Source organism: Ranitomeya imitator, chromosome 4 (assembly GCF_032444005.1).
Source record: "Ranitomeya imitator isolate aRanImi1 chromosome 4, aRanImi1.pri, whole genome shotgun sequence".
NCBI classification, from domain to species: domain Eukaryota; kingdom Metazoa; phylum Chordata; class Amphibia; order Anura; family Dendrobatidae; genus Ranitomeya; species Ranitomeya imitator.
This window is the reverse complement of record NC_091285.1, coordinates 319,278,182-319,294,826: the sequence shown is the minus strand read 5'-3', so window position 1 is coordinate 319,294,826 and position 16,645 is coordinate 319,278,182. Positions and strand designations below refer to the sequence as shown.

The 16,645-nt window shown below is 41.8% G+C and overlaps 1 protein-coding gene across 3 annotated transcripts in view; it reads right to left on the bottom strand.

Moving 5' to 3' along the window:
• Positions 1-16,645, bottom strand: part of CPED1 (cadherin like and PC-esterase domain containing 1) — a 486,680-nt gene that overhangs the window by 270,559 nt on the left and 199,476 nt on the right. For 2 of the 3 annotated variants that reach the window (XM_069764871.1, XM_069764873.1), the window contains 3 exons: positions 11,144-11,296; positions 7,829-7,930; positions 1,620-1,780 (listed from right to left, as the gene is read on the bottom strand). In XM_069764871.1, the coding sequence (XP_069620972.1) occupies positions 1,620-1,780; positions 7,829-7,930; positions 11,144-11,296 (416 nt within the window). The remainder of the gene's footprint in view (positions 1-1,619; positions 1,781-7,828; positions 7,931-11,143; positions 11,297-16,645) is intronic. The other variant, XM_069764872.1, reaches the window with a different exon arrangement.

Here is a 16,645-nt window from a genome sequence, read left to right as displayed (position 1 = left end):
AGCTCTGCGGTGCGCCCAAACAGTAGTTTATCCCCACATATGGGGTATTGGCGTATTCAGGAGAAATCGCACAACAACTTTTGTGGTCTAATTTCTCTTGTTACCCTTGTGAAAATAAGAATTTGTGGGCGAAAAGATCATTTTTGTGTAAACAAAAGCGATTTTTTATTTTCACGGCTCTACGTTATAAACTTCTGTGAAGCACTTGGGGGTTCAAAGTGCTCACCACACATCTAGATAAGTTCCTAAAGGGGTCTAGTTTCCAAAATGGTGTCACTTGTGGGGAGTTCCCACTGTTTAGGCACATCAGGGGCTCTCTAAACGTGACATGGCGTCCGATCTCAATTCCAGCCAATTCTGCATTGAAAAAGTCAAACGGCGCTCCTTCACTTCTAAGTTCTGCGGTGCGCCCTAACAGTGGTTTACCCCCACATATGGGGTATTGGCGTATTCTGAAGAAATTGCATAACAAAATTTATGGTTACATTTCTGTTTTTACACTTGTGAAAATAAAAAAAATGGTTCTGAATTAAGATGTTTGCAAAAAAAAGTTAAATGTTCATTTTTTCCTTCCACATTGTTTCAGTTCCTGTGAAGCACGTAAAGGGTTAATAAACTTCTTGAATGTGGTTTTCAGAACCTTCAGGGGTGTAGTTTTTAGAATGGTGTCACACTTCATTATTTTCTATCATATAGACCCCTCAAAATGACTTCAAATGTGATGTGGTCCCTAAAAAAAAATGGTGTTGTAAAAATGAGAAATTGCTGGTCAACTTTTAACCCTTATAACTCCCTAACAAAAAAAAATTTTGTTTCCAAAATTGTGCTGATGTAAAGTAGACATGTGGGAAATGTTATTTATTAACTATTTTTCGTAACATATCTCTCTGATTTAAGGGCATAAAAATACAAAGTTTGAAAATTGCAAAATTTTAAAAATTTTCGCCATATTTCCGTTTTTTTCATAAATAATCGCAAGTAATATCGAAGAAATGTTACCACTATCATGAAGTACAATATGTCACGAAAAAACAATCTCAGAATCAGCGGGATCCGTTGAAGCGTTCCAGAGTTATAACCTCATAAAGTGACAGTGGTCAGAATTGCAAAAATTGGCCTGGTCATTAAGTACCAAATTGGCTCTGTCACTAAGGGGTTAAAGTAACAAATGGAATCTAAAAATAGCTGACAAGAAAGAAAAGGATCATGTTATTATAAAACCAGTCCCATCTACAGCACCAGGCACACGTTCAGAACATAAAACAGTTTATACAGAATGCTGTCTTATTATCATTTTTGTTAGGAGCCAAGCCAACTGTACTAATATCCCATATGGTATTTTATAAAATTTCCAGCCATACTTGATTGATAAATTTGGAAAGATCTTATTTAATGACAGCAGACAGGAGTACGGTATACTATATCAGTAATTCTGGAAACATGTTAACAACTGATTTGAAAAGTACTTTAGCAAGTGATATCAAGCTTCATTGTGAACCCACATTGAAAAATATTGACTTCTAAAAGTCAAAGTAAGGAAAGTTATTTTGTATATGGCTTAGAAAAAAAAAAGTATTTATAAAACTCGCTTCCCTAAATAGCAACATGGACCAACTTACCTATTTGTCAAATGGTTTTCTTGAAAGGATTGCAAACATTCACACAAGTCAGAGAGCAGATCATGTACTGCCAGGATGGATTCAAGATTATCCCTAAGGTCAGTTCTGTGATAAAGGTCATGTCTTAATGCCTTTTCTTGAACAGAATTGGAAGGATACAGCTGTAAAGTATAGAATGTGACAGCATTTCACAATTGCTATAAAAATTTGCTAATATATATAAATATTATATATTTACACCACATGACATCTTGAGTAATGCACTTCAAATGTTTGGACAAAGACCAATCCAGCTTTGATAAGAGCACTTCAGAGCCATATCTAACATTTTGGTTGCTAAGCTTAGGCAGCCTTAACTATGTTGTCGGATGGCACTTTTCTAACATTTTTCAGATTACGCTCTTAGGTCAATGCAGAACTGTCTTGCTGTGTTACAGCAATGGTAAAGCCATTAACTGTGCCTTGGTATCACTGGGACCAGAGCAGCATGTCATCGATGTTCAAATGAAAACAAAAGCTGGTGCTAGAATGGCAGGAGAAGTTACTAGTGAGTAATGGTTATTCTATACATTACTACATTTACAACCATCATTTTTGGTTATTCGCAAACAACCCATGTAAAGCTAAATGCACTTCAGACAAAGGGTCTGCTAATTTCTTGAGTGGGTCACGTCCTTCTTGGAGATATGAGGTTAGAAAATCACTATGTATTGTGAATCTTCCTTTTAGCCATTGTGCTTGTGTTTCATATTAAAGGGAACCTGTCACCCCCAAAATCGATGGTGAGGTAAGCTTACTGTCATCAGGGGCTTATCTACAGCATTCTGTAATGCTGTAGATAAGCCGCCGATGTTACCTGAAAGAGAAAAAGAGGTTAGATTATACTCAACCAGGGGCGGTCCTGCTCTGATGGGTGTCTCAGGTCTGGAACAGCGCCTCCATCTTCATTCCATGATGTCCTGGTCTTCACGCCACGGCTCCAGCGCAGGCGTACTTTGTCTTCCCTGTTGAGGGCAGAGCAAAGTACTGCAGTGCGCAGGTGCTGGAAAGGTCAGAGAGGCCCGGCGCCTGCGCACTGCAGTACTTTGCTCTGCCCTCAACAGGGCAGACAAAGTACGCCTGCGCCGGAGCCGCGGCATGAAAAAGACCAGAAGAGGACATGGAATTAAGATGGGAGGCGCCGGAGTGGACCTGAGACACCCATTTGACCAGACCGCAGCGGGACCGCCCCTGGGTGAGTATAATCTAACCTCTTTTTCTCCTCTTTCAGATTACATCGGGGGCTTATCTACAGCATTACAGAATGCTCTAGATAAGCCCCTGATGACGGTGAGCTTACCTCACCATCGATTTTGGGTGTGACAGGTTCCCTTTAAATGGATTCCATTTCCTTTGTTGCTAAAGAGGTTAATGACCCTTTCTATGCTGGTTAGAAACTTGCAGCTCCCTCTCACAGCTGTCCCTGACCTGGTCATTTCCTCTCTCTATAAAATCCGGTCAGACTTTCTCTTCCTTGCCAATGAAAGCTTTGCTTCCAAGCTCCTTGGACACACTGTACTGAATTGGAAATTGTTGTTGATACTGGAGATTGTTGGATGCATGCTTTCCTCAATGTCCTATTCCCTTTTGGTTGGCAAATTCCTATCCTTCACTATATACCTCTCTACTTTTGGTGAGTGTTTGTATGTTTTGCTTTCTGTTATCCCTGTCTGTCTTACATATTGATTTAGTAGCATCAGTAGCATTTCTCTGTCAGGCCCCCTGTTATTCCCTAAGAATAGTGAATAACAGAAGAACAGTAAGGCTTGTGTCCCAAACCCCCTCACCTTGAGAGCAGGGATAGTTAGGGCTCCAGTCCTAAGGACCATTCAGGACCCTTTCCCTATTCACATGCAGTCACATTGTGACAGCAAATAGTAGACCGAGTAAAGGAAGCACACATCAAGGGACTTGGAGATGTTTCAAATAGAATTTATTGTCATTATTTCATAGCCATGAATTACACCGCAGTAAGTACACTATTACGTTAACGTTTCAGGTGAAAATCCTTCATCAGATGTATAGTCTATGTTCAATGCATATAGGTCACGGGGGTCCAGGCTATGGGGTAGGATTCCCCCAAACAGGGACTACCAGGATCCGGCTGTATCAAGGATTGTAGTGTGTTGATCAGACCTACAGTAAAAGCAGCAATCCAATAGTAAGGGATCAGACTCATCAAGGGTACAGGGGAGTGGATCGCTTCACACAGCCCTGATCCATGGTCCAGGTTAGTGCACTCTGGCTGTAAGTAGGAGCTGTGCGAATGTTATTACACTCGGACTCAGCTTATGATTTGCCAGGCTGCTGAGATGTCACCTTTGTGCCGCATGTCACACAAACGACGTCACGTCAAGCCCTAAAATGTAACACTGCCGCGGGGTAGCAGGAAGCTCAGGAAATTTGTACAGCTACAGTCCGTGGCCAGAGAGAACTGACCTGGACCATGGAGCTTTGTTGCAAAATGCAATACACTTCGCTCTAATCTTTGGTAATTATTAGCATATGTCCAGAGCTACAAGTAGAGTTTCTGATATATTTCTGATATTTTTCAGAAGGTGTTATTCTAGAATACATTTTAGGATCTCCTTTCTAAGCTGGTCATGCCATGGCATGACAATATGCTGCTGGAAAGGACCTTTTAGGAAACATTGCATTATTTTCTTGCAGTCTGGGTTTAGTTAGAGGTGATTCAAGAGTTATAGCAGTTGTCTGTTGTGACTGGCCTGGCCTTGCATTCATTCATTACATAATTAGTTTTGTTCTTCTGCCCCGTCTTCATCATTTAGCTGAAAGATATGTGGGATATCATCAGAAAATTAATGGCAGTGTTGCCTGAGTGCTCTGTCTTTAATCACTGCCATCATCAGCCAAGTATTTGCTAATAATGTATTGATGATTGTGTCTGTGAGCCGGTGAAGAGTTCAACATCACTCCACAAGTGTCCTGTTAACAGGATCATTATAAATATGTGATGCAAAAATGGAATGGAGGACTTGGAACACATCTATATAAAAGAACATATATCTCTATGTTCTTTTTCGAGATTTATTAGTAAATCAGTCATTGGGCAATGTACATAACTAAATTTATAGTAAATCACTTTTTTATTATATGAGGTATTAATAAAGCCCACATGGTTGTTGATTTTGAGCGTTACCATAAGGGTACTTTCAGCAAAACTAATAGGAACTCAGCACAATTTTTTATTTATCTGATAAGTAAAAGCATATGTATATCACCAGTTTCAGTAGGTTCAACCCACAAGCTGATCTGTTGTTGATCTGAGGTAGAAGTTGACTGAACAACGTACATTTTTTTGAAAATCTTAAGGGTTGTTATATTTCAAAAATGTATTTTCACATTTTCACACCCATCAGGAAATTCTGAATTATTCCCAAGTGAACGCCCATCCACTTATGCTAAGGGACCCTTGCAGAAAAAAAGAAATAGGCCAACACTTTTGGTTAACATTTTGTCTTAAATACACAAGTGATTTAATTGCTGCTTCAGATAAATGCTAAATAAAATCGGATCAATTGTTAACAGTAGTTTTAAGATGATGTTTGCCTGCAATCATAATCAGAATATTTGTTACAAAAACAGAAATGGCTCACTACAGTCAGTGTCGGACTGAGGTACCCAAGGCCCACCAGTAATATTGACTTTAGGGGCATACTGTTCAACTGCATTCAAATATTACATTACTCTAACTCAGAAAATAATAACACATATGCTTAACAGATAACAGATGCTTACTTTATCCTGATATTGTTAGTTAAGTACATTGTGCCAACTACTGCTCATGTAAAGGGTGGGAAGGTCCAGTCATGCACGGGGGTCCACCAGGAGATTCCTCTGTTCTTCTATGGGACACTCTGAACCTGGCTATAATGTAATTTTGTGAATCAGAATACTTAGGGGAGTTGATTATATGGACCCCAGTCTAATTATTGTGTTTGTTGACTCAACTTTATAGATACTCAGTAGTCACAAAGTGAAACCCTTAGTAGGATTTTGCATTGCAGATCCATCCACATTCACTGGTTCTATTTCTACAACTCATCTGACATCCAGGCAACATTTCTGACAATGCAAACCATTAACAGAAGAGTCCTTCCTTTTTTACAACAGTAATCATATTCACACATTGTAATTCTGGTTCCATACACCTATCCAATGTCTGCAATATTAGCAGCTTCCTGCTGTACAGTAAGGCTACGTTCACACAATCTGTATTTGGTCAGTATTTTATATCAGTATTTATAAGCCAAAATTAGGAGTGGAACAATCAGATAAAAAGTTTAATAGAAACATATGCACCACTTCTGTATTATCACCCACTCCTGGTTCTGGCTTACAAATACTGATACACCAACTAATTATCCTATATTTGTATGGCCGTAAAGCACACCTAAAACCATCAAAAAGAGGGAACTTTATAAAAAGGCCAAGGTATATATTTTTATAAAAGATGTATAAAGTTTGTTGAAAACATTTAAAACAAGATATGAAATAGAGAGCACCACAGGTTACAGAAACAAAGTGGGTACACCCAGACGGTATATAAACATAAGCATGCACTTCAAATATATTGCTGTTACATGTTTACATAAAGCCCTAAAATATGGGTAATAACCCCAGAGAGAAGGGGTTAGAAATGGGTTAATGGGTAGAAAAAATGCAATTGATGTTAGCAATAAAATAACCACATAATGTGAAAAGTGCTAGACCATAAATCTAGGTGTGCTCATAAAGGCTGACAGCATTACATAAGGGGTTTGTAAAATTGTAACAGGCAAAATTGCCATATTTATGAAGGAATGCTACCAGGATATGATGCTGTCAGCTTAACATACAGAAAGGTATGTAAACATGCAGAGATTCAAGCAATAAAAGTTACATACGGTAGTAATAGGTACTGTACCTCAGAGATGGAGACTGGGGACCCACCACACCCAACACGCATTTCGCAATGAAATGCTTTGCCCCAGGCAATTTTATTGCTATAATTAGATTGGTAGCATCAATACATTTTTTCTACCTATTCATCTATTACCCTAACCCTTTCTCTCTGGGATTATTACCCATATTTTAGTGCTTCAAGTAAATATGTAACAGTAATATATTTGAAGCACATGCTTATGTTTATATACCGACTGGATGTACAGACTTTGTTTCTATAACCTGTGGTGCTCTCTTTTTTCATGTTGTTTTAAATGTTTTCAATAAACTGTATATATCTTTTATAAAAATATACACCTTGGCCTTTTTGTAAAGTGCCCTCTTTTTGGTGGTTACAAATACAAATACTGATGTAAATTACTGACCAAATACTTAGCTATCCACAGGTGGTCCTTGGCTCATGGATAACTTTTTATGATAATTATTTTCACTCCTCTATCTGAAATTTTAAGGGACGCATTGGGTCGTTGTCAGTTTATGGTGAAATGATGGTCTTTCCACATCTGGATTATGGTCCCAACAGTGCTCAGTGGAACCTTCAGAAGTTTAGAAATTCTGTAACAAATGCCATCAGTATGTTTTGCAACAATAAGGTTGTGAAGGTCTTGAGACAGCTATCTGGTTTTACCCATCTTGAGATGTTTCTTGTAGCACCTCGGTAATGAGACACCTTTTTATAGGCAATCAATTGAACCAGCTGATATTTTTCAATAAGTGGCAGGATTGCTTTCTACTGATAGATTTCAGCTGGTATCATGACTTTCCATGGCTTTTTGCACCTCTTTTGTGACAAGTGTTTAATACATTTTTACCTGTGTCATTTTGCATTATTACACATAACTTAATTTATGGACATCTATCGTTTGATTTATCTGCCTGTTTAGATTGGATGGATTGTTACCAACATTTGGGGAGAATTTCATGTCAATAGCACCTTTAATAATGCAGTATATTTGCTTAGAAAATTGGTGATGTGTTCAACACTTATTTCACCAACTGTAGATATGATGTTCTAACATGGTGGCTGTTCTGAGCGGTTGACCTGAAAAACACTTACTACTTGTTTAATCAATAATGGAAATTAACAGTATCACTCCATATAACTAGATAACTATTTTGGCAATGCATGTGGAAAACTCTGTAATAATAACACTTGCAGTGAACAAGTCTACTAACATGACCAACGTTAAACCAAAATATATTACCATCTCAAACTTTCCCAGTTTTGTTTGCTCCTGTAGTAAAGAACATAAGTTATCCACTTGCTCCCATGTAAGAGCAAGAATGGAGTCCATCCAGCAAGTGTTCTTAAAAAAAATAACATAGACATTAATATTAATGAATGTAATCCTGTTTATACAGAATTACTCATTTTCCATGTACGTGTTCCAAATTCAAATTTTTTAAGAATTTCATCAGTGTGTCCTCATAATATTCATTAGCGGTTCTGCTCTAGAAGAATATATCATTTTACAACTATACATGCAGACAGCTGAATGCAGTGTTATGTGGCCTCACATTAATGAAATACAGAAACGTGCGTTTATTTAATTAATTTAGCAATATTTATTATAAATGGTCTCCAGCGTACAAAACATGAAAGATTAACAAATCAGACTAGCGGCGTACAATACATAACAAGTGAGCAGAGGCCATAAGATAAAGCATAACACAATGTGCTTATACAAATCATAAAAAACAATTTGGCAAATTGGTAAAAAATGACATGTAAAAATCTGAAAAAAAAGCATGTGTTTATTCAAGAATGAAACAAATTTACCCACAATATAAATTAAAGCACTCTAATCAAAGTTTTTATCCTCTTAATATTGTGCAGTCATCATATTATATAGCACTGTGTACTTGTAAGGGGGTTGCGGTAGCTGTCCTGAGCCCCTAGGTATTTCCCGGTGTACAGTGTACCAAATGTATATATAGATGTACTGTATAACTGTATTTCAGTATGTGTATACAGGGAAAGCGTAGTGTTGGTAATAGACCACTAGATGGAGACATTTTTAGCATATCTAGTTTAGCACGGTAGTGCATCAGTGTGAATAGTTAACTGTAGGAGGAGTTACTGTAGTAAGAGGCAGAGAGCTTCCTGATTAGAGTCAGAAGGGCCTGGTCGCCCATAGAGCTCGGGTGGGCTATTAAGCCAAGCAGCATAGCTACCCCCCAACATTACGTTTAAGAAAAGAGCACAGTTATCCAGAACCAGGGGACTAGCATAGCCCCAGAAACACTAGCCTCAGCAGCTTCAGGAGCTAATGCTACAGCAAAAGGATACGGCAGGAGAGACGGGCAGGTCGCTCGCCATGTGGCAGATGGTAACCTGGTGTTAGGGCTAGCGGAACGCACCGAGTAAAATAGATGTTTATTATGAATGGTGCGTTCGCAGCCCGGGGTCCACCGTGCAGGAGGAACCTGCTGCTAGTGAATGGCAGCACTGTTTGGCGGTATAGACTAGCTCTGTTACCTCACAGAGCAACCGCGAGAGGAAAGCACTGCACCCTGTTAGCCTCACAGGAGCACAAGCTTACTGCCGAACTGATAGCAGTCAGTGGTTATGCACACACACAATCTCCTCACCGGAGGTGCCGGTATTCTAGGGGCTTATTTAAGCTGGGTCCCTGAATCACGTTCACACAATCTCCTCGCCGGAGGTGCCAGCATTCTAGGGGCTTATTTCAGCCGGGTCCCTGAACACATTCATACATAACCACACTGGCGCAAAGCACATATTAGAATTGATACTAGCGCATGGCCGTGCGGCCATGCGAGCCTTAAATAGCTGCAGCACATTTAGGACCTTCCAAAGAAGGACCAATGGAGTTGCCGCAGTACCTGAGCATGTGACCCCAGATCTCCACTGAGAGATCTTGCCCCGGGCATGCTCAGAATGCAAAGCAGGATTTAGTCCTAGCACCTACAAGGACCTTAGCTGCAGTATCTGATCATGTGACCCTCGATCTCCATTGAGAGATCTTACTCTGGGCATGCTCAGAACGTGAAAAGCAGGACTTAGACCCAGAAGCGTCTGCTCGCTGCTGCCCAGCACTGACTTCAATGGCAGAAACAGGAAATGCAGCAGTAACTCTCAGCACAGAGTCAGACTGAGCGAGATGCTGGGATTGACGTCTCCGCTGAGCAGGCTCCACTGCGACAGGAGAAGAATGGGAGACCGCAGCGGAGATGGCCCGAGATTCCCCCTATGCAGAGGCAGGAACTCGACCCCTAAAACATGGGCTGATGTCCTCAGAACCAGGGCGAAATGGCTGAGGGAATTCCCGAATGCAGAGAATCTGGACAGGGAGGACGCTGAGATTCCGTGTGATACGGTTGGACCCGGTCTCGAGCCGTGTGGCAAGGAGACGAGAGAAGGGAAGGGAAAGTTGGTGACGTATAATGTGAAGTCTGATGTTAACGCTGTAACGGACCTGGATGTGCTGCGAAGTAGTGAGAGTAAAGTTTTGCATTTTGAGTTGTACCTGGACTGTGTCTCTGTTTATTCACAAGTCACTGGAGGAGGCCCTGAGGAACAGAGGAGAGGCCCTGTTGGTGCATAAAATGGAGAGGCAAGTAAGCTGCCAGGGAATCGTGATTTTTTATGTACAGGCCAGGGCATGCAAAGCCCGAGAAGCTCAGCCACGACTACAGCCCTGGCCTATCTTTACATACTTACAATTGCTCATTTTGCCTTTCTACCCAGCTAGTTCTTCGCTTTTCTCTGCTCTATGTAGAAGTAGGAAGTCTATTTTCTCAGCAAGAATTATTCACCTCTTCAAATCCTGAACCAGCTGCTCCCTTGTCCCCTTGCCCAGGACTTCTGCAGTGACTTATGACTTACATAGGGAAAATTTACCCCCTGTTCCTAAATAGAGCTTATAAGGATTCAGCTAATTTGTTTTTAATCATGTGATGTCATAAACCTAATGGAAAACAGAAGAATTATCTGGGGAAAAAGGTAAAATGAGCAACTGTATGCACACAGTGCTATATAATATGATGATGTAGTTTTGCTTAAAGAAGCACTCTCATCAAAGTTTTTATCCTCACAATAGTTTGCAATCACCATATTATACAGCACTGTGTACTTACAATTTCTCATTTTGTCTTTTTACCCTGCTAATTCTCCTTTTTCTCTGCTCTATGTAGAAATAGGAAGTTTCTTGTCCCTGCAGAAATCATTCCGCTCTTCAACTCCTGACCCAGCTGCTCATCCTCCCCCCACCCAGGGACTTTTGCAGTGACTGATGAGTTATGCAGGGAAAATCAACCTCCCGTTTCTACATAGAGCTTAGAAGGATTCAGCTAGTCAGTTTTTTAATCATGTGGTGTCATAGAACCAATGGAGGAGAGAAGAATTAGCTAAGTAGAAAGGCAAAATGAACAATTATAAGTACACAGTGCTATATGATATGATGATTGCAATATATTAAGAAAATAAAAACTTTCATGGGAGGAGTGCTTCTTTAATGAAACTGTTCTTTACGTTTACAGCTTTATTAAAGACTTACCTTTAGTGAAAGACAGGTTTGTGCCTTTGCCATTGCCTCCAGTATTCTGGATGGGTGGTTGTATAATACAAAATGAAGTGCGTCTTCTAATATGGCTTCCATAGTAGTGTAGCCATCTGCACTTAGATCATCGGACATAAGTTGTTCTCTTACCTTGGAAAGAAGACATTAGACTTTTACTAATTGCAAAATTTTTATGTAAAGCACAAGACTTATATTTAGTGGTGTACGTAAGCACCATGTTGCAAAATATTTGATTTTGATTTGTTATTGGATAAAGTTACACTGTTTACTTTTATACTGGAGGATGGCTATAAACCAATCTTATTTTATATATACCATAAGTTCTCTAATAAGAAACATTTAAAAACAGGCATGTATACTGTGACTTATCTGGACAGCCTGAAAGGGGTGGTCCGAAGGCAAAGTAATTTTCATTCTAAATCCCTATCTATTTTGTGCCATAATCTAATCTATTTTCTAATATACTTCCATTAAAAAATCCCTATTCTTCCCTGACTACACTATCTAACTGCTTTTATATTTTCCCCTTCTTCCTTTTAGATAACACTTTGAGAATCACAGTGCATGCTGGGATACTCAAGTGAAGCATTATTAGGGGCAGAGGCCGAGGTCACTGCTGCAGCTCCTGCCCCCTCCCTTAAATGAAGCGTCATCAGTGACACTTGTTTCATAGGCTGGGTTAGTCCCGACTCTGTCCCTGCGTGCTGTGCACTGTGTGATGTACACAATGACAGGCAGCTCTCTGTTGTCAGCTCATATCAGCAGTGACGAGCCGGCAACAGAGTGGTGCCTTAATCGATTTTTTAAGCATTCATAGACAGGCTCATCTCCAATTATCTGCTAGGGTAAACATGCCGGTGATCACCCACCTAACGATGAATGTGGTCAAAGCATTTATATCAGCATAAAAATGATTGTCAACCATAGGCCAGTGTAAATAACTGAACATACTGCCGACAACACACTGCTGTATGAGGCAAAACAGTCGCACTAACAATCATTCTGGTCCCATTAGTATTGGTCAACTCATTGAAACAGGTCAGTATACCATCACCAACCGACTTGTATATTTCCATCGACTGAGTCATTCTGGCCATGATTATTAATTTAAGTTGTACTTCCTCTTAATACAGCATTATTAATAAATATTGATGATATTTCAAGAATTGTTCTGCTTTAAGTGATTTAGATCACAGAATTTTGCAATGGAAATAGCAGCGCCCATTGTGGTCTCTGACTTTTACCACACCATCATTCTGGAAACTATTCGGGACCCAAACTATTTTATATTAGATAAATCTGATTCTATTTCATAGAGAATAACTAAGCAATTCTGCAGCTGTGAGAATAATAAAGAAATCCCATCGAGGCTCATTTCTGATGTTTTATATATAACTGAATCTGAGATCATTTAGGATGATAGATTTATCTCCCCTGTTTTATTAGAATTGTGTTCTCAGCCAAAATTCATTTGGAGACATCAATTCAACAGCACTGCCCCATGACCACTTCAACCCGTATCAGAGTGCTGTGAGGTGAAGGGTGGCACTGATGTAATGTAATCCTAATGTTTCACGTGACTACAAACAATGACTCGTAAGAAGAAATCCAAACACTTGCAAAAAAGGAGTCAGACAGTGAAAATAAGTAAGTGTGGCATCCCTTTAATAAAACTTTAGCTTTTTACCTTTATCTTGATGTATAGCAACTGGTCATGGCTAAATCATCAAATGTCTAATTATGAGACTGGAGCTAAAAGCAGCGTAGCACGTTTAAAGCAAGTGTGGCCAGTGGCGTAGCTAGGGGGGCAGCCGGGGCATGTGCCCCGGGCGCGGCCGGCAGGGGGGCGCAGTCGGGCCGCCTAAAGTGGCGGTCCGCATTGTCTCCCCTGGCAGCTGCATTCTGCTGCCCCCCGGACTGGGAGGCAGCTGTTCTCTGTGCCGACTGTCAAGCTGACAGCCGGCACAGAGAAGCTGCAGCGCGCCGGCTCCCAGTATTAAATTGTACTCGTATCTTACTGTATACAGAAATGAGTACAATTGAAGAACTGACTACAGGGCAGCATCTAGATTGGAGGGGAAGGAGAGATTCCTTGGAATCATGATGTCACCGGAAGGGGCAGGCCTCCTTCATGGCAATGGAGAGCTGATAGCAGGAAGCTGCGTTTTTGAGGCTGCTGGTGGAGAAGAGAAGCAGGAAATGAGGACCCATGCGAGAAGAGGACTGAGGAGCTGCAGCATGGAGCCGTGTGAGGAGAGGAGCTGCACCATGGACCCTTGTACAAGGGAATGAGGACGCAGGACTCGGTGTGAGGCTCTCACGATGTAATTTGGAAAGGGGGTGATGTTACTTGAGTGGGGCTGCATAGGGAAGATGATGGTGAGGTGCTGTGTGGGGAATGGGGGGATGATGAGACGCTGTGTGGGGAATGGGGGGATGATGAGACGCTGTGTGGGGAATGGGGGGATGATGAGACGCTGTGTGGGGAATGGGGAGATGATGAGACGCTGTGTGGGGAATGGGGAGATGATGAGACGCTGTGTGGGGAATGAGGGGATGATGAGATGCTGTGTGGGGAATGGGAGGATGATGAGACGCTGTGTGGGGAATGGGGAGATGATGAGACGCTGTGTGGGGAATGAGGGGATGATGAGATGCTGTGTGGGGAATGGGAGGATGAAGAGACGCTGTGTGGGGAATGAGGGGATGATGAGATGCTGTGTGGGGAATGGGAGGATGATGAGACGCTGTGTGGGGAATGAGGGATGACGAGACGCTGTGTGGGGAATGGGGAGATGATGAGACGCTGTGTGGGGAATGGGGAGATGATGAGATGCTATGTGGGGAATGGGGGATGATGAGATGCTATGTGGGGAATGGGGAGATGATGAGATGCTGTGTGGGGAATAGGGGGATGATGAGACGCTGTGTGGGGAATGGGGGGCTGATGAGATGCTGTGTGGGGAATAGGGGGATGATGAGACGCTGTGTGGGGAATGGGGGGCTGATGAGATGCTGTGTGGGGAATAGGGGGATGATGAGACGCTGTGTGGGGAATGGGGAGATGATGAGATGCTGTGTGGGGAATAGGGGGATGATGAGACGCTGTGTGGGGAATGGGGGGCTGATGAGATGCTGTGTGGGGAAAAGGGGGATGATGAGACGCTGTGTGGGGAATGGGGGATGATGAGACGCTGTGTGGGGAATGGGGGATGATGAGACGCTGTGTGGGGAAAAGGGGGATGATGAGACGCTGTGTGGGGAATGGGGGAATGATGAGACGCTGTGTGGGCATGTACCATAAGAGGGACAGTGTAGGGGTCATATTTTGTGCAGACAATATAGTGAGCGGCAATTTTTCATTCAGGAGCATTATAATGACACTTCTATCTTTAAGGGCATCATGTGGAGATTTGCTGCAGAAGAGCGGAGAAGATGGAAGTCTTCAGAGATGGCTGTGGATGAGAAAACTCATCATGAGATCTGAACAAGATGAAGAAAAGAAGGAGAACGGCTCCAGAGACGACATCATCTATAAGGTACCTGGATGTAAATGTTATTTGTGATACTGACTAATTCTCATGTTTTTATTTATTTTAGGAGCTTTAAAGGGGATGTCCAGGTTTGTAATGAGTCTGCAGTCATTCTATGTGACTGCAGACTTCTGACTTCTCACAGTGCGCACTGCACGCTGCCAGGATTCTCTCGTGCTGGCGTTTTACAAACATGTGGTCACGTGCTGTCTAGACATGTGTGGCCTCACTCAATGAAAATGAACTGAGCGAGGCCGGGCACATCTATTCGGAATGTGGTCAGAAGTATACAAATCGCATGATTGTGCTGACATGACTGTCCACCAGCAAGGGAGAATCCTAAAACTGTGCAGCGCATTCGTTGTGAGAATTCAGAAGCCTGCGATGTCAGGATTCAGCTCTGCAAGTTCCAGTAGTCATCACATGGACACTTCACTCATATGCGACTTTCATACTTGTGGTTCTGTGACAACGAGCTTCTCTTCTGCTTCTCTGTTTTTCACTGAACATTGAGAGCATTAGGGAGAGGAGCTCGTGGGTACATGACTAAGTGTGCAAATTGCATGTGTGCTGGGAAAGGGGGGGGGGGGGGGGGGGGCGCCAAAATAAATTCTTGCCCCGGGCGCCAGAAACCCTAGATACACCTCTGAGTGTGGCATAACTGCATGCAAATAGTCGACACTTGCATGAAACTCTCGTTAAAGCTGCACGGACATGCTCCACAATGCTCCATAGTGGGGTTTTTATGGAGCCTCACCTTTAAAGTGATGTTTAATTTTATTTCACAAATCAGTAGTACATTTGAAAATATGAAACTATGCAATATATCTTAGAGAAATCTGCTTCTTTCTCCACCAGAACTGATCACTCATTTCCAAAATTCTCAATTCTAAAATCTGTATTCAATAAGGACAGATTTTTACATTATGGAGATAGGAGATGGCTGTTGATGCAGGTAGGATTTCTATGTTTTTCACCACTGATTAGAAGTCTCCCTGCCTGTGCGGCCATCACTAGCACTGAAAGCAGTGGATATAGTAGCACTAAACATTTTTCTCACCTCTCTTTAGTCTGTGGCTCCCAGTTACTGCTCTGCTGGCACGATAGTGATCCTGACGTCTCCCACACGCTCCTCTCTGGCAGTGTGAGAGGCCTGTCTTCTGTAGACGACTGAAGCCAGATCATTTACATTTAAAGGAGCAGCATGTCGAAAGCCTGAGACAGTCTAAAACTGCCTTTAAGAGACCAGCCTGGGTGGCAGTGAGTATTCTTCCTCTTTAATAGCAGGCAGTGTTGGCGCTAGCTTCCTACAGCTGCCGGGTGATCAGGTGTGCCTGCTGCTAAAGATAAATATTCACTGCTATCCACACCCTTGGGCGTGGAAAGCAGTAAATATTCATTTCTCTTTAGCAGCGGGCACAGGGTTAGCCTTAGCTCCTGCCTCCTGTGACCTACTGCTCCCCCCCACTCAGGGACTGCGTAGTGTGCCACAGTCCCCAGGGGCCCTAGGCAACTGACAGCCCAGTGTACCAGCAGGTTTCAGTGCCTGGGCCCACCAAGAATCCTCTGGTTCTCTGGTGTGCCAGTCCGACCCTGAGGGTATGTGTACATGTTACATATATTTGCTGCAGACATTTCTGCATCAAAAATATGTTTCCTGGTAGGAAAAACGCTGCATAAAAATCTTGTGTATTTTTATGGCTATTTTATGCTTTTTTTGCAATTCATTAGAATGGGAAAAAAATGCTGTAGAAATGCTGAAAGAATTGACATGATGCCTATTTGAAACTGCTTAAACGAGCAACATTTGCATGATATTTCATAAATCTTCCACTTTGTGGGGCAGTAAAATGCTGTGTTTTTCTAGACAAAACTCAGAAAAAAAAACAAGGTAAAAATGGGGCAAAAACGTGATGTGTGAATATACCAAAATACATTTGAGAAA